Source organism: Ricinus communis, chromosome 2 (genome assembly GCF_019578655.1).
Source record: "Ricinus communis isolate WT05 ecotype wild-type chromosome 2, ASM1957865v1, whole genome shotgun sequence".
NCBI lineage: Eukaryota > Viridiplantae > Streptophyta > Magnoliopsida > Malpighiales > Euphorbiaceae > Ricinus > Ricinus communis.
The window spans coordinates 9,325,525-9,345,114 of NC_063257.1; the positions used below are offsets into that span (position 1 = coordinate 9,325,525).

The 19,590-nt window shown below is 29.1% G+C and overlaps 1 protein-coding gene across 1 annotated transcript; it reads left to right on the forward strand.

The window, feature by feature from the left end:
* The first annotated feature begins 5,463 nt into the window (after nt 1-5,463).
* LOC8281424 (cytochrome P450 78A7) lies at nt 5,464-7,420 on the forward strand. Its single transcript, XM_002527077.4, has 2 exons — nt 5,464-6,543; nt 6,638-7,420. Exons 1-2 carry the CDS (start codon nt 5,548-5,550, stop codon nt 7,253-7,255), a joined length of 1,614 nt encoding a protein of 537 aa, XP_002527123.1. The 5' UTR covers nt 5,464-5,547; the 3' UTR covers nt 7,256-7,420.
* The last annotated feature ends 12,170 nt before the right edge of the window (nt 7,421-19,590 follow it).

The following is a 19,590-nucleotide window of genomic DNA, read 5'->3' on the forward strand; positions in this document are numbered from 1 at the left end:
AGTGAATATATTTTATGACACCAAAATATTTTTTTTTATTTTATTATTTATATTTTATCTTTTTTTAAAGTAAATTTTTTTTTAGATTTTAACCAAATATAGTATTAAACTAATTATTATACAGTGTTTGATTGAAATCCATAAGATTTATAGAATTCATTTATAAATCTAAAATTTATATATTTTAAATAGAGTGGAAGTTAATTTAATATTCTATATAATCATATTTGTTTGAGATTAATTATAATTAAACTAAATTTTAACACAATAGATAGAATTTGTAAATGAATTCTACATTATTAAGTTAATATATTTTATAATATGAAAATATTTCTTTCAATTTTATTATTTTTACTTTATTTTATCTCTCATGACTTTTCTGAAGTACAATAAATTTTTTTTATGATTTCAATCAAACATAGTATTAGTGATAATTTGTATTTCCTAAGTTCAATAGGATATATATATATATATATATATATATATATAATACTAATCAATTTTCCTATTGAACTTAGTCTTTATATATAATATTTTATTATTTATTTTATATCGTAATTTTTTTATATGTTTATATTTAGTTTAATTTATAATTGTATTAGTACAGAAAGTAAAGTTTTATTTTTTATTTTTATGTTATTTACATTTATACTAATCTTTTATAAAATTTATATAATGCATTCTTATAAATTTTTTATATTTATTATATGTCGAGATAAATAAATATAAGAAATATATATTTATTAATTTTAATATTTTATCTATATTATTAAATTAATAAATTTTCACACGTTTGTGTAATAACTATTTTTAATAATTCAAATTGTTAAAATTTCCATTATTTATTTCTTATTAGTATTATTTTCTAATATATATATATAGATTGGAATATTTTTATCTTTTATATTAGACTAATAAAACTTTCAAAATATCATATTTTTTTAACTATTTTATATTCAAATTTAAAGTTCTTATTCCTTTTTTTAACATATTTTATATAAATATATATTATATTCGAAAAGATAATATATAAGATTTGTTATTTTAATTTAATAGGTATGATAATTACTATGCTCATAACAATCTTATTTTTAAATAAGTTTTATATTTTACCATATTTTTTTATGAGTACTATAAGCATTTATAATTAGCATTTGCCACTGGTGATGTGACTTTATACTTATTCATGATATTTATTTGAAGTCTATCCAGTCAAATTGATTAAAATCTGAGTTGATGAGATAATAGATATAAACAATTTATACTCGAAAAAACTGCATTGACAATAGATAGGATATAAATTATTCATACATGGACCCTTACTTATCCAAAAATATTTTTCCTTTAAATTGGATACACAATATTAAATTTATTAATTTTAGTCATCTAATATATTGTATTTAGAGAATTAAATAAATTATTTAATTATTTATTTATATATAAGTATTTTTTAACTAATTAAATATAAAATAACTACTTATAGGTTTAATATATATAATTAGATATATAATATTAGTAATTTTTTTTTTTTTAAGAATTTGACCTTTTCTACAGTACCAAGAGTCAAACTTGGGATTCTAACCCTTCCATTCCACCGTGGAAGAGAGGGTTAGGTGATGGGATCAATGAATTCAACCATCCCCCACGAGGGCTTCTGATTCCATTGCTTCTTTTGCTTGGAAAAAAAACTTGGACAGGCCACAATTTACAAGAAATGGTTGGTGGTGGAAATACATACTGCCTCCTAACTTCTGAATTCTCCATATATATATATATATATTTACAAATTCTTGGAAGCAACTTCTATGTACGTACATAGGAGTATAATATAATACCAAAGGCATAGTGGACTTTGTACACTAAAGCCTAATATATGATACCAGTCAAATGGTTCGGTTCTGAATGTCAAATGTGATAGGTGGATTCGGTGGCCTCACCCACGGTAAATCAGTCCTTACCTGTGGTCTGTGTTGAAAGTTAATCCTTCCCCTCAGCTACCCAAGATTTTTCTACTGACTTTGTACTTTGGGCTTCTGCTTACTGCTATATATAACACCGTTTCATTACTGAAAATAAAAGATATGATAGGTGGTCTAATATTTTTCTCAATTTTTTTTATTTTTTTTTAATTTATATAATCTAGAGCGTGCCGGGGTAGAATTCTTATGGATGATAAAACACTATTTTAAGAGTTATAATATAACTGTATATTTAAGACTTGCATTCCATACCTTAGTTAAGCTATGAGAGATTCTTATCATTTCATTTATGCGCTTATGAGTTAATTTTTGATATTCTCACTTTAACGTCGTGTACAATTTGTCTATCTTTCTATATAATAAAAATTTTAATCTAATTAAATAAAACCAACAGATGCATTTGTTATTTGAGCTCACATGTCATCCCAAATTGTTCCTGTTCTTTTCACAGAGCTACTCGTAATAGCTAACTCCATAAATTTAGCCCTGATAGAAGAGCTTTAAGGGATTAAGCAAAAAGGCCTTTGATTTTCTTTGCTTTCTCTGAACCAATTCGGCAATACACTTGAAATATTAAATAAATTATTATTTTTAAGTGAGTGTACGAAAATAGCTATCTATAAAATTCATGACTGGTTAGATCATCTATAAATGAAATGTAACACAAATCTTACCTTCATTTTCTTTTTCTAATCAATGGATGTAAAGGGGCTCTGAGTTGCATAGCATGTAAAAATGTATAGTTGTTTCTTATATTGTACAAATCACAAAAAATAATAAACTCCCAACCAATATTATGACTGTTAAACAGAAATATTCTAGCTTGAGACTTCTCTGAAATTCTCAAAAGTAATAGTATCATGCCTCAAAACTGACAATATACTCTTGATTGAGGCATAATTTACTTGTCTGATTACATTATATTATCTTCCCAATTCCCATTTTTGCTTGTACCATAGGAGCCACCAAGAAGAGATTTGAGAAATCGTAATTTCTCTCTCTCTCTCTGCTACTACCAATACTATTAGTATTACTATTTTTTTTCCATTACTACTATTCAGTATTATTATTATAATGTCCTTTTCCATTTTTCAGGCATTAATTATATAATTAGCTGAAACTCGTATATACTTCCATCATAAGATCATCATCTTCATCTAAGAAATTGAAGTATGTGTGTGAATGCACAGTTTTTTTATTCGCAGACGTGATTGTCAATCATCGAATGGACATTGTACATTAGTACACCAAAAATCTGTTCTATGTCTTTTCTTTTCTTCTTCGAAAACGACTTAGCATTTAACACACACACACACAGACATGTATATAATGGTAAATTTATGAGAATCTACACGTATTTTCGACCTTTAAGTGAGAATCTTTTATTCTTATTCAGCGGTCGGGAAGATCATGCGTAATTGCCTATCACTATATCAGTACAGTACCCTTGAACATATCCTAAATGGTTTCGCACTATGCCCATCTTGTAATGTCCGGATACTCATTACAGGAAAAAAAAAATCAAAATATCCTCAAGAAACTATATATATTCACATAGCAAGATTTTGTTAGATCATATCTTGAGACATCCACAGAGGTCATTCATCATCACCCTTTTCTTGCCTCCTCACCAGTCAGTCACCACCTCTCTTTCCTTTTGCTCTCCCTCCTTTATTATTAGCTAGAAAGAGATGGGGGCAGCACTATAACATTAGGGTTCCTGTTAGGGGGTAGCTAGGCTGATTGAAAAGAAATTAAAAAAGAAAACAATAGGGTATTGAAAAAAAGAGGAGTGAATAAAATCTACATAGTTCTGAGATATGTATAGAGAATCACGCAAACACCATAGAGCTTGTGCACGTGAGTACTGAGAACAAGAGACTGAGGAAGAGCCTTGTGAATTAAGACAAATAAAAAATTTGATAAAACTATTTGGAAATCTGCAACTACACGTAAACTGGCCCCCAAAAAAACTGTAATAAAGATAAAAAAAGAAAAAAAAAAAAAGGCCCCAAAAACCAATACAACACGCCACCACCTCGCTTCCTGCCCTAACACACGCACTGAAAAGTTATAGAAGTTAAAAATAAAGAAGGAAAGTTTTGGTGTTTTCAAGTCAGCAGTCGAGGAGGACGAGGGAAATTCTTAACTGGACCACAGTTTCCACCTTACAGTTTACGTAGTAGATTGTCTTAATTTAAAATAATCAATTATTTAAATGTTTGAAGTAGAAAATATAATGTTTCTTTATACATTTATTAGAGCATAATTATATTCTAATGTGCAAAAATGAGTTTTTTTCTTCTTTTTTTTTTAAAATTTAATGTGGATCCCATAATTATGTGAAACAGTGATCATGATTATATGCTTGAAGCAGAAAGTTTTCTCAGAAAAGAACAACCAGTGGTAAACAGTGGCTTAATTCTTTCCCCATTAACATTGATTCTCAGTAATATAAATTCTTTCCACCCATTGTAATTCCAGAACTTCTATGCAAAACCCAAAAGGAATAAAAGGGTAAGAACAAACTAGAAAAAAAGCTGGACAAACTGAATTGGTCTTGGTGACCGACTTTGACTGGTCTTCCCCTAACTAATAATAACTAATTAATGAGGCTAACCATTCTTATTCCGATTATATTGAATTTTAAAAATACTCTAAAATATAAATCGTGATGATGTTTTCTTAAACTTAGTTTTCACTTTGGAGTTTTTCTAATTCATAAGACAAGTTACAAAAATATGTTTTTTCTTGTTAGTTTTAATTATTTATATATATTATTAGTTATTTTTTTTTTAATTTTAATTTGTTATTCGATATTTTCATATTTTAAATTATTATCATTTTTAAAGTCTAATATTAGAAATTACTATTTGTTTGAGTATCCTCTATTTATCAGAAATTCTTTACCTTAATATATGTCCCACCTATATATCAAACTCATAGATAATTGATATATATTTATTAATATTAAATAATAAAATATGTGTCAATCATTCAATTCTAAAATATAATAACTTATACATATATTATTTTTTTATTAATTATAACGTATATACCAGCCTTATCACACTACTTTTTCCTCCATTTGTAGCAAAACCACAATAATTAAACAACTCTTGAAAAATTTTTGTTATAAAAATTATCCAACAAAAACATATTAAATTGATGCAATTTATATTTTATTTTATTTTTTAAATAATAATTAAAAATGTGATATGATCATGGTTATTTTATTTTATTTTATGAATCTTAGTAAAATAGCGAATATAGCGAAGTTATGTTGAAGTAATAAAATTTAGTATTCATAAAAAAGAAAACATAAAATTTAGTAGATTAATTTATTTTATTGTTAATTAGACTTTGACCGGAGTGAACTTAAAATCTAACGGCTCTGATTCTCTTTGATCATGACTCCACTGCATTCCTTCACCTATTTAAACCCAACTCCTGCTTCCCCAATTTCTCACCAATTGACATCATCACTCTTCTGTCTTCTCTCTTTCTTTCAGTGTCTGCTTTCTCTGTCGCTTGCATTTGTTCACTTTCTCTCTCTTTAGCTCTTTCAATGGACTTATCTCCAACGTCTTTGGACTCAAGTTGGTGGGTTTTTACTCTCCCGGCTGTGTTACAAACCCAAAATCTCTTGAACCCTTTCTTCCTCTTCTTTGTCGCCATATCATTTTTGGTCATTTCTCTTTCAACTTGGTTTGTCTCGACAGGCGGTCTTGCCTGGAAAAATGGAAGAAACCAAATGGGATGTGTCCCGATTCCCGGTCCTCGAGGTCTGCCCTTCGTTGGCAGTTTGTTCAGTTTAAGCCATGGCTTAGCTCACCGTACACTTTTTTGCATGGCTTCAACACTATCCGCTAAACAACTTATGGCTTTCAGTTTAGGCTATACTCCTGCTATTGTCACTTGTGATCCCCAAATTGCTCGTGAAATCTTGACCTCTCCCCACTTTGCTGATCGTCCTATCAAGCAGTCTGCTGTTAGCCTAATGTTTAGCCGAGCCATTGGGTTCGCGCCGAACGGAGCTTATTGGAGATTGCTTAGAAGGATTTCATCAACTCATCTTTTTGCACCTAAGCGTATAGCAGCGCATGAGCCTTCCCGCCAGTTGGATTGTGATGTTATGTTACGTAATATTTATCATGAACGGTCCTTCAATAATGGAGTTGTTTGTCTGCGTAAACATCTCCAAAATGCTTCTCTTAATAACATTATGGGAACAGTTTTTGGTAAAAGATACGAGTTTGAGGAATATAATGAAGAGGCTAAAGAATTGAAAGAACTTGTCAGGGAAGGATTGGAGCTCTTAGGTGCTTTTAATTGGTCTGATTATCTTCCATGGCTTGACTACTTCTATGATCCTTTTTGCATCAAAGAACGTTGCTTAGCTCTTGTTCCTCGAGTCAAGAAACTTGTGAAGCAGATTATTGATGAACATAATCAGAGTAAAAATCCTAAAAGTGTCTTTGATAACTCTGATTTCGTCGATGTTTTGCTTTCTTTGGATGGTGATGAGAAACTTCAAGAACATGATATGGTGGCTGTTCTTTGGGTCTGTGTCATATAAGTTCTTCATTCTCAATTAAATTTATCTCCTTATAATCACTCACACTAATTAAGTATGGAAAATTTTCTATGTTATGCAGGAGATGATCTTTCGAGGAACTGATACAGCTGCACTTCTAACTGAATGGGTAATGGCAGAATTGGTTTTGAACCCTGAAATCCAAGCCAAGCTTAGAAAGGAGATTGATCTTGTCATAGGAGACAGGAGTGCTAGTAGCATCCAAGATGTTGACATGATTAAATTAACATATCTTCAGGCAGTAATCAAAGAAACACTACGTGTGCACCCACCCGGCCCCCTCCTCTCATGGGCCAGGCTGTCCACGTCAGACGTCGAACTCAGCAATGGCATGGTCATACCTAAGAAAACAACAGCAATGGTCAACATGTGGGCCATAACCCATGACCCAAAAGTTTGGGAAGATGCGTTAGTGTTCAAGCCAGAAAGGTTCTTGGAGAGTGATGTTGATGTGAGAGGTGGTGATCTTAGGCTTGCACCATTTGGAGCAGGAAGGAGGGTTTGTCCAGGCAAGAATTTAGGGCTGGTCATGGTTAGCCTCTGGGTGGCTAAGTTGGTGCAACATTTTGAATGGGTTCAAGACATGGCTAACCCTGTTGACCTCAGTGAGGTGTTGAAACTGTCGTGTGAAATGAAGCATCCTCTCTGTGCTGTTACTGTTCCAAGAAATAACGAATAATGTTTTTTAAGCTTTTCTAGCTTAGGGCTAGGGTTTTGTGTGTCTTGGGAGAATAAACTTGATGGGAGTCAAGATGAATTAATATATTAATTATACTATATGTATATGTATATGGGGAAAATAGAATGTCTGTGGGATGGTGGTATGGTGAGAGTGGATTTTCTATGTTTGTATTTTAATTAAGTTTCTTGAATGGTTCTGTGCCTTAATTTCCTTGTGGTTTAAGAAAAGTGCTCATGTCTTCTTCTCTAAGTGAGAGTTAAGAAAGTTGTTAATTATGATGTATTTCTTTTTTATGATCATATATTATTAATAAATTAATGCGTAATTCCTACCGTTCCACTTATTAATTGTTTCATTGTACAAAACTAGAAACTTCTTGCATTCTAGGTATTACAACCTATCAATGAGTCAACGATTATGAAACACAAGAGTTAATACACAGTGATTAAGGTTCGAATAGTTATTAATAGTTCAATTAAGAAAATTAATTAGAATATTTGCTAGTTATTAATTGATTGAATGGATACAGTAGGCAGTAATTTTTCTTTTCTTTTTTTTCCTGTCATGTCACTTTCCAAGTTCAAGTTACAATACAAGAAAACTCACATTGCTTCTGTAGCTATTAAACAATTTCTCAAACCATCAAGTTTTTAGTTAAGTGGTCAGATATTTAGTACTGAAAATTTAAATCTCAAGACTAAATCTCCTTTTTTTTTTTTTTTTTTTTTAATGTAATAGTTTATTTTTTACTTTATGGAAAAAAACTTCACTAATATGCCGTCTATATCTATTGTTTTTTAATTTTTTTTTTATCAACTTCACAAGAGCAATAAACAAGCAGTAAAAATGTACAAATTGGTTCTACCCACTTAAGAATACTACAACATAAGCCAGTATAAAGCTTAGGTAAAGGCAAAATTAAGTAAGAAAATTTAAAAGTATTCCATGATAAGGTCTAAGCTCAAAATGGTATCGAAAATAAATAGGGCATATCCCCAGCTTACGAAAACACAAAGAAACTGTAACCATAGAAGTATCACCAAGAATCTTCATTAAGGCTTACTTTAAGCTTTCAAAATTCTATTTTATCAAGTGCCCCTAACTTTGGGTTGATTTCTTTTTCTTTTTTTGATAGGCAAAGGGAGGAGGAAGAATCCTCGAATAATTTGATGATACTGCTTCAACACCCTTCAAGCAATTTCACAGCCACCAGCTTTGGAAAAAGTCTTGTATAGGCTCAACAAACTAAATCTACACATACGAGATATGATAGCATATACTATTATTTCAGAAAAATAAATCTAAACTCCAATCAAATATTAAAAATTCTTTTTTAAATGATTCTTAATATTGCAACCAAACGCCGGAAAATATTTTTTAAAGAAAATGATTTTTGAAGAGAAAATTATTTTGGCAAACAAATGGAGCATTAATTACTAATGTTCATATATAGAAAGAGAAAACTAGGGTTAACTTGAGAAACTTTTTTCTTTTTCTACTAGCTATACCTATGTGCTTTTTATTAGTTGCAATTTTATCAGGTAGCATCAATTTAAGTCTATCATTTGTTTTGAGTTTTATAACTCTCTCTATCACAATTATCTGGATTGTTTTAATTCTTATGACAAAATATAAGATATATGAGGGTTAAATTTAAAATACATTCAAGCCCTTTTCACACAACTTTTTAGAGTAAAATCATGATTTTTTATTTTTCTTAAATCCTTACAATTTAAAAAATATTTATCTTTTCTTTAAAAGAATTGATTTTTCTAAGCTATTTCCAAAAGTTAAATTTATAAAAGCTTATTGTAAGAGATTTGAAATATAGAAAAATAAAAATTATCAAAAAGGGAATTCTTAAGCTATTTGATATGCTAGTTATCTAAAAATAACAGAATAAAAAGGAAGTATCTCAATCATCAGTTAGTAACATAATTGATTTCAATAAAAATAAATAAATTTAAAGAACTGAAGCACATCACTGTAATTTATTCTAAAAGTCTTGTTTCATGTGAGCTTGGTTTCAGGAGGGTCCCTTCCTATGCTGTTGAGGTCTTCTAGTAGAAATATAGGCCGGTCGGTCCATCCTGAAAATTGTCTTTTTTGACAGTTTAAAAATGACAAAGATCTAATGAACAAAAGCATACTACTTGAAACTTGAAAGTGATCATCTTTAGGTATTTAACAATTAAAATTAGTAACAACTGCCCCACAACCTATTTTCAGTTCCTGTTAGGCTGCCTGCCGACATCCCTTTTTCTGTGTAGATTGCAAAAAATGTTTCCTTCAAGGGTGCAAAGTTATTTGACATGAGTATTTAACATCAATAATTTCCGCATTAACCTCCGATTAATAGAAAATAGGGTGTATTTGAATACAATCTTTCAAAATCGACTTAAAAAATATTCCAGATTGATTTGATGTGATGTTAATTTAATTAAGATAGCTTGATGAGTTGAATTTAAATTTCATAATATTCGACTCGACAAACTTGCATATCTACTCGAGATTTTCTTTATTTAGTATTTAACTTTTATACATTAATAAAGTGGAGCTCGTATTTAAAAGATAACATTCAATTAAATTTTAAATATTTTTATCATTTCATGATGTTATTTTCTTATAAAATAATTAAATTGAGCCGAGTTTACAAACTTCATATTAAACAAATGAGATTTTGAGTTTTTAGATTAAATTGGAACTCAAATTGAATAATATTTTGATTCAGTTTAATTTGATTTTTTTCTTTAATTTAAAATAACCAAAATTTAAACTTTAATATTTTTTGAAAGGGTTAATTTTCAAATAAGTTATCTAGTTTGCATTTATTATTGAATTAAATATAAAGTATTTATTATTTTCAAATTCTACTAATGTATTTTGATATTTATTTTAATTTTAGTATGCAGTGAAATTTCTTAAATGCCCTGCTGTCATGTAATATCTTAAGGGGTTTTTTTTTTTTTTTTCATTGGTATAGTGGTTGAATAATTGTAACGCTGGGTGAAATTCATTATAATTTTATTTTTTTAAAAATAATAATTAATTAAAGCAGTAATATTACTAATTAATGGTTAAACACATCAGTTCCATGGCTTCTAATCTTAACTTAGAAAACCATACAGAAGGACTGTTTAGGTTTTCAAAATTGTCGGTGCAGAGAATTTATTTCTAAGTTAAAACTACGTGGGCAGAAGATGACCATTCTTTTCAAACATTTAAGGAAAAATATTAATATCTAATGAGGTGATTGACGTGGATGCTATATTGTCTTAAGCTTAATTTAATTTATTTTTCACTAATCCTACATTGTTGATTTTTTAGGTCATTTCTTTGCGGAAAAGAAATTATATTTTTAGTGTTTTAATTTTTTTATTTTTCTATTTTAGTGTCTAAATTATTTTTTATTTTATTAAGTATTTAAATTTATTAAAAATATTCAATATAATGTTTTTAGCCGATTTTATATGTTAAATTACCTATTTGACTTATTTTAAATAGTAAATTGACTTAAATATTCTCATCTAAAATAATATTATATTTCTTTTTCTATTTTATCTATTTTCTGCACTACCATTTTAAATTGGAAAAAGGTATAAATGAGCCCTTAACGTTTGGGCTGAGTCTCACATTGGCCCTTAAACATTAATTGGGCTCAATATCAGCCCTCAAATGAATAAAAATACTGTTTTGAACCCTCCATTTCACGTCCCATTTAAACAGAGATATTGCCGTTATTGTTTTGCTAATGTGGGTTATAAGCTGGTGACATGTATTGGTGGAACCTTAAAAGAAGCTATATAATGTTTGCTAATGGTGTGTGAGTCTGCAGGAAAAATAAAGAAAAAGTTTAATGTAAAGAAAAGCTTTAATATGCTCAACTACCAGTAAAAGACAAAATAAAATCCCCAAATTAACAGAAACTCTATATTGTTAATCCTAGCAGCTCAAGAAATCACATCATATACCAGTTTGTAAGCTTCAACCTTAGACGATATAGAAGGATTTTTTGGTATTGTGGCAAAGAAAGTAAGTCACATTGGTGATAAAGAAAGTGAGTCATATTGACTCGACTGAATAAGTGAGTGATATTTTTTTTTTGCTTTTTCTTCGCATGTTGTGGTCCTCTTGTTATTGTCATTTTCTATTACTTAAATATAATTTTTATGCTTTTCAAAATAGTGGTCCTGAATTAGCAATTTTTTGGCTACTTGCAGTATGGACAATATAGTTGATTTCGGATTCCACTATGGGGGTAGTTAGGTATTTAAGCAAGGAAAATGAATTATGTGAATGGTGGGACTGATATAGTATACGATTTTGTCCCTGACTATATGTGCTATAGTGACATAGTCAATAAGTATAAAGAAAAGTTAGGGTTTGTGACCCAGAAAAGACTTGTTTGAGGACTTATTTTTGATCCATGATGATGAGAGCACTAGGAAGGTGTTAAATTACATAAGCACAAATAGTTAGGTGGAGGGATTGAGTTCTATGCAAATCATGATATAGATATGCCAATATTAGTAAATGAGGTTGCAGCTATTGAATGGAGGGGCAAAGATGAACGATCGGGTTTTTGTACTAAGGTGGGAAAGATGAACAATCAGGTTTGTGTACTAAGGTGGTTCTAGGGTTGAAGATGAGAATCAATGAGTACCAATAGAAGCTAATTCCAATATAGGAACACAATGCAGTTATGCAAATGCTGGCGAGAGAATGAATGAGCATGAGAAAGGTAACAGAGGGGAGAATGAGACTGTGTTTACAAAAAAATTATATGTTGCACCTAATGGTTATTTGAGTGAAGAAATGATAGATAAAGAAATTAATAATGATGTTGAGAATAAGAATAAAAGTGCTAACAGTAATGAGGAGGAGAGTGAAGAAAAAGAGGTAGCTCCACCCACAGAAAGGGTTAGATATGATGGGGATGATGGTTTGGGCTATTTCATGCTTGGTATAACTAGTTATGGTGTGGCTTTTGGATATAAGTTGAAGATCAACCCTAATGAACCACAAAAATTGAGGGTAAGATGTATGAATGAAGATGTATGCCCTTTTGTGATGTTGATATCAAAAGATGGAATAAATCCAGGTTTGATAGTAAAAATACTTAGGCCTAAACATAGGTGCTTTAGGCATTTTAGCATTCCAAGTGCAACAACCAATTTTCTAGCAAAATATTTTAAAGACAAGATTTATAAGAGGCCTGATTTTACAACAAAAGAGATAAACGATGAAGCTGAAAACTGCACTGAAGATTAATGTTAGTATAGCAAAGTGTAAAAGGGCAAAGAAAATAATCATATAAGAGTTGGATGGGAGCTTTAGGGTAGAGTTTGGATGCTTAGAAGCTTATGCAGCTGCCTTAAGAAAGAGCAATCCTGGAACCAAAGCTGAAATTGAACTATGGAAAGATGCATTGAAGAAAAGGAGGAGGGTGTTTAGAAGGATGCTTATAATGTTTGAAGCATGTATAGTTGGATGGAAAAGGGCATGTAGACCTATTATAGGTTTGGATGGCTGCGGATTTGTAAGGGTCAACTCCTAACTGCTGTGGATAAGGATGTAGATGACTGAATGATACCTATTGCATGAGAAATTATTAATAAGAAAACCAAAAATAATTGGATGTGGTTCCTTTCATGGTCAACACAAGAGCTTGAACTAGGAGATGATTCAAAACTAACATTAATCTCAGAAATGCAAAAGGTTAGCTTCATACCTTTATTATTTTGTTTTGTTTTATACTATATATGCTTGCATAAGTAATTTAATCTATTGTTTCTTTGTTAGGGTATGATTGATGTTGTTCCACATGTACTCTCTGAGTCTGAGCATAGATAGTATGTTAGGTATATATATGCCAATTGGAAGAAGTAGAGAGGAGGTGAAAATAAGAAGAAGTTTTGGGTATATGTGCATAGAGTACTTCTGAAGAGAACTTTAAGGACAACTTGAATTACCTTAGAGTTATGACTAAGAGGGCAGCATAAGATTTGAATGGGTATCCTCCACAATTACTGTAGAGATTATTTTAATTCTAGGTGCAAATCATTGATGGTAGATAAAAATATTTCAGAGTGTTTTGATTCATGGGTATTAGATTCTAGACATAAACCAATTATAAGTATGCTAGAGGATATTAGATTACAAGTAATGAATAGAATTGCATAAAACAAAAAGCTAGTTTGTAAGTGATATCATGAGTTGAGTCCATCATGCATGGAACTGTTTTAAGATAACAAAGAGAAAGCAATAAGTTGTAGGATTATTTTTAATAGTGATTTTGGCTATAAGATTGGGGAAGGAGATAACAAGCATACTATGTTTTTGGATAAGGAGTTATGTATATGTAAAGCATGGGAACTCACTGGCATCCCATGTCCTCATGCTATATGTGCACTGTATCATTCAGAGGTGGACCCAACTTCTAGAATTAGTGCATTCTACCATAGATCTTCATATTTAGCAACTTATCAATCACCTCTTCTACCAGTGCTTGGAAAGAAATTCACGAAGTGTCAAGAGTACCTCCCAATTGAACCTCCTTTAGTAATAAAAAGGAGTAGCAGACCTAGAACTGAAAGTATAAAGGGATCAAATGAACCAACTAGAAACTTCTAAAGTTGGCAAACTTACCAAGAAGGGACAAAAGCAAAGATGTGGCATATGTCAGCAAGAAGGACATAATAAGATTAGATGTCCTAATAAAGGCACACATGTAATTATTCTGCAATTATTTCTTTTATTCTAACTTTTTAGTTTTTTACATTCATAAGACTGCTTATTGGTCTTTAGGTACCTAATACTACAAGATCAGCTGCCAATGCCAGTAGACCACCACCAAGTGCCTCTGCAGTAAGTTCTAATAGACTAACAACAACTGCTGATGGTCATTCTACCTATTCCAAAAGACCAATAGGCTTTGGTTGTTATATTGATTTGAGAACGAGGCAGACAACTTTCAATGTGAGTATGTTTTATGATGTTGAATATTAGTGTGCATATAAACCACTTGTGATAGTTAATTGTGGAGATTTTGTACTAATAGCCAGGAATGTCAAGTGAGAAGGTCATAATAGAGCTTGATGTGGAATTGGAACATGAAACTGATCCTCAAATCAGATTTCGAATTCCATGCGAGAGAGAATTAAAAAGGAACTCACCTGCAATGTCTGAGCCAACAGCTTCAAGGAGTATTAACATTACGGGAGATGGATCATAAGTCATACATGCATCAAATGACTTGCCCTTTCAACCTTCTGGCTTGCAATGGAGAGGGAATCCTGTCATTACCACTAGGTAGTTCCATGAACAAAGAGAGCACCAAAAGAGGCCCAAAAAAGAAGGAAGTCCAATGAAGCAAGTGTGAAAACTACCACATCAACTACATAATTGAACTTATTCCATGAATTTCAAACACTAAATTTTTGTGCTATTATGAGTCAATATAATATGCAAAAATGGATTTGTTATATTTTTTGTTGTTACAAGTTCCATAGGAACTAGAACTCAGACTTTGAATCAAGTTCCATTAGAACTGCATTATTTTGGGCACCATTTTTTGGCTACTTGTTAACAGTATTATCTTGTTTTTGTTAGCAGTAATGTTGGGTACTATAAGTTGTATTGGCTTAAATACAATGAATTTCTTGTTATGTAAATATGTCTATTTATTCATGTCTCCATTTTGTACCAAACATACTAATATAAAAAGTGAAGTGGTTGAATTTAACATCTAAACATCCAAGATAGCTTTCATTATATGAAAATCAAGAGTGCATAATTACAAGCTACTGATTGTATCACTATTACAATTACGAATAAAATCCAAGAGAGCAAAACAACAATATAAGCTATTATCATCTTCTTCCTTATACTTTCACACTTTGTCTCCTTTTTCTTCAAGCACTTTTAACTTTGCTCATCACTTATAGATTTTAGTTTTAATTGCAGAATCTTCTATAATTCCTCTTCTACTACTCCTTAATTCTCTAATTTGAGCTAACAAATACCTTCTCTCTATTTTCATCTAATTAAGTAACTCCTTAACCCTATCATTATAATGCTCATCGTGCCACTCAAAGTATCCACAATCTTGAACTTGCAAAACATAACCATAGGAACTATTGTTATTTTCAAACAAATATTAACTATTTAATTTACATAAATTCAAACCTACTAGGTAATTACTGCAGCCATAAAATCTTTTTCTAGGATTTTCATCTATCTATGAAGTCCATCTAGGCGCCTTCAACTTGAATCCCTTTCCTTGACAATTACAGTACATTTGTTCCCCTTTATAAGCTCCATATTTGAAGATGAAGAAGAAGCTATCATATAGTTATGTCGAGATAAAAAAGAAACACTATCCACTTATTCATTGAATTCCAGTACCCAAATCCTTGTAATTTTTCTGTAATTCTTGATTTCAATTTCTAGGGTTTTTTCCAATTTGAAGAAAGAACAACAGGGAGAAAGCCCACTTATGTGACCATTATTTATCTTCTTTTAAGGTCCAAACAATGACATGTCACCAGCTTATTACCCCACATCAGCAAAACAATAACGACAATATTCTCTGTTTAAATGGAACGTGAAATGAAGGGCTCAAAATGGCGTTTTAATTCATTTAAGGGCTGAATTGAGCCTAATTAATGTTTAGGCCAATGTGAGACTCGACCCAAATGTTAAGGGCTCATTTGTGCCTTTTTCCTTTTAAAATTAATTTGTCTTTAAAAATATTAAAAGAAAAAAGTAAAATTATTTTATTTTTCTCATTTATCCAAATAAGAATTAAAAAAATTAAATGTCATTTACTTATTCTTTTTTATTTTTATACATTCACCTCAAAATATAAAAATAAAATATATTCTTTCACCTCAAAATAATAAAAGAATAAAAAGGAAGGATGAAGTGTTTTAAAAAAAAAATTTAGAATTAAAAGATGATTTGTAGATTTTTTTAGAAAAATAAATAAAAAGTACAATAATTTAATCCGATATTTTCTTTAGTGGTAAAAGAAGATTTGATACAAAATAGAAAAAATAAAAAAAATTATAAAAAAATAAAAGAAATAAAAAAATAAAAAATTGTAAGTAAGAATGAATAAGGATATTTAGGTCATCTTATGTGTAAAAAGAGTTAAATTATTATTTTAATTTGTAAAATTTATAAGACACCATAATAATATATATATATATATATATATATATATATATTAACAGGTTAAGATACTTGATTAAATAAAAAAAAAATTCAAGTAGTGAAATAGAAACACTGGAAAAGTAAGATAATGAAATTATAATTATCCCTTTCTTTGCTGCCACTTTTCAAATGGACAAATTAAATAGCGGACATATATATATAATTAGTTCTCTCCACCTCTGTTTATGATTTAATTAGTACTTAGAATAAGTAGCTCCATTTTATATAGATTTATAATCCTACAAAAGATTGATAAATTACTCATACTATATATATATATATATATATATATATATATATATGGAGTTTAAATAATACTTTATTAGTATACTTTATTAGTTTAAAACGAGTTTTGGTGGAGCTTGAGGCTTGCAAGGATGACACTATCTTTAAGAATTTATTTTGTAATCTCTCAGGATTCAACAAGCAGTAACAGAAAATTTTCTAATCCAGCAAAGTAAAAAAGAAGAAAAATGAGAGAAAAAAAATAGAAAGCTTATTATATGAAATACTTAATGAAGGAGTATATTTATAGTATTAATTTTATAATGTTATAATACAATGTTCATAAAATATTTAAAAGATATTCTCTCTACTAATTGAATGTTATAGCAAAAACATAGATGACTGAGTTATTAAAAATTACTTAGTAAAAAAATAAACATTTTAAGGTAAGATAAATATAAATAAATAAAAAATACTAAAAATTAGGTTGGATTAGGCTAAGCCTATTTCGCGCACAATGGGAGAAATCCACATATTTATACTTAAATTGGACTTTTAGCCCAATTTTTGTGCTCGTAGCACCTTCTACAAGACTCTTTACAAACCAAAAAAGAATGACTTCTTTATAAACGAAGATAGAGACTTTCATTTTAGAAATATGGGAGAAAAAGACTTTTTGAAATATAAGTTATATATCCAATATATTTAAATGCTAAATATTCATTAAATTTGTAAAGTATATAATAACATATGAATTTCTACTTTATGATAAAAAATACTTATAAGATAGTTAAATATATTTAATAAATATTTTATTATATATTAATTTATTAAATATTTTAATATTATGACATTTATAATAATAATTTATGTACATAACGCATGTGACGAACAATACTAATATACTAAATATAAAATATGTACTAGCAATTTTTATTGTGTAACGCAAAATTTGTATATCAAAAGTAAAAATGTTAAATATGATGTTATAAATTACTATGATTTTGTAACAAAGAATAAAAGGAAGAATTCTAATATATCTTAGTTGTTCTAAAATTTAAATTAATATTTTAAAGAGAAATAGAATAAATTTAAATTATTATTTTTTTGTAAAAAATTCAAATTAAGTTACCATCGATTAAATATTTTTTAAAAAAATTAAAGTTAAATTGAAAAAAGTAATTTAATTTATTCAATTTAAAAATAGAACCGTTGTTAGATCTCATTTCAAAAAAAAAAAAAACTGTCTATTCAATTTTTTGTCCAGCCGAGCTTAATTGTGCTTGAAATTTTTAAATTTAGACTCGAATTTGGACCGACTCATCTAAGGGGGTCTCAAATTTTAACTACTCCTAGCTCATCATAAAAAATAAAAGCTTTTATTTTATAATTTTTAGACTAGTCAGGCTTGTTAGGCAGGCTGTAAAGAAATAATATTTTCAATCTCAACTAAAAAATAATCAAACTTTTTTCAGTTTGAATTCAGATTCATACAATCTTAAAGTAAAAAATATGCGTTTAAATTCGAAACTATTTTAGAAGGATTGTGCGGATTAGGAAGGTACTAAAACCTACGACAGGTCTAACTGTTATGATAGCTTTATCCTAAAGAAAACTTAAAAGACTTATTTTACTTCGGTTTATTAATGCAACAAGTAGCTAGTGACTGATAGCTGGTAATTATAGTTGATAGTTAATAAATTAAATCGTTAAATAAATTATGTCATTAATTTTTTGTATTAGCAATGATCATTGAGTGTTAATTTATATTTAAATGTATTTTATAATAGTATGTCGAATGATATAAATTAATGATAAGTTATAATAGATATGAAATTTTGTTTTTGGCACTTACAAAGTTAAACTTCTCCATATTTTGGTAATTCTTTGGTAATCCTAGGTATATAAAATTAATTACATCTACATAAATACTTATAAGCTTGTGAATCAAAATTAATTAATAGATGAAAGCATAAGTTTACAAAATTTGTCATTGTCGATTTTCTTTTTCTTATAAATGCAATTCTTTTTAGCTCAGCCTAATTCTCTGCCTCCAATCAGTTGGAGTTGAACAAGGAAGTTATTTAGTTTTTTCAATGTAATGATTTTATAGCATATTTGGCAAGTTAACAATAAATAGTTTAATATTGTTAACAATGCCAAATTTAAACACGCTGTTGTATCACTAAGTTAATGAAATAAATATTATTTTTAATTTTTATAATTTAATTAAAATTTAAAAATCTAATGTCATTTTACATTTAAAAAGATTTAAATTGAGTATATTTAATTTTTGAATTTAAGTTTAGAAATTATTTACTGAAAAATTTAAATTGATTGTATTTGATTTTTGGACATAAATTGATAAGAGCTATTTGTTGCAGAAATTTAAATTAAATATATATTTTTTTCACATAAATTTAGAGCGAATTGATCCTTGTCCGTTTTTTTCTGCTGTAATTCATAATATTTATTTAATTTGATCACCGGTAAGCCACCTAATTAAACGACACTACATAAATTGAGGAGCAATATTTGTGAAACAGAAACCACATCTGATGGTGGCCAAATTTAAATTCTCTGTGATTTTTCATTTGACTCAAAAGTTAACGAGAAAATGAGTGTATCCGAAGAAAAGATAAAAGGGGCCTTCAGAATATATAGAAGCTTGTTTACTGAATTCAGCCCCCGCCAAAGTCCGACTTCTCACGGCTTCGTTGCTAAAATATATAATGCATAATAATAAATAACTAAAGATTTAAAATTTAGGAATTTTTTGAAAAGAAAAACCTAATCTCGAGAAGCCATTAGTATTCTAACATCAGGTCCATTTGAAGGTTTCGTTGGTGATAGGCCTATAGAAGCTTTGGCTATTGATGGTTTTACAGAGA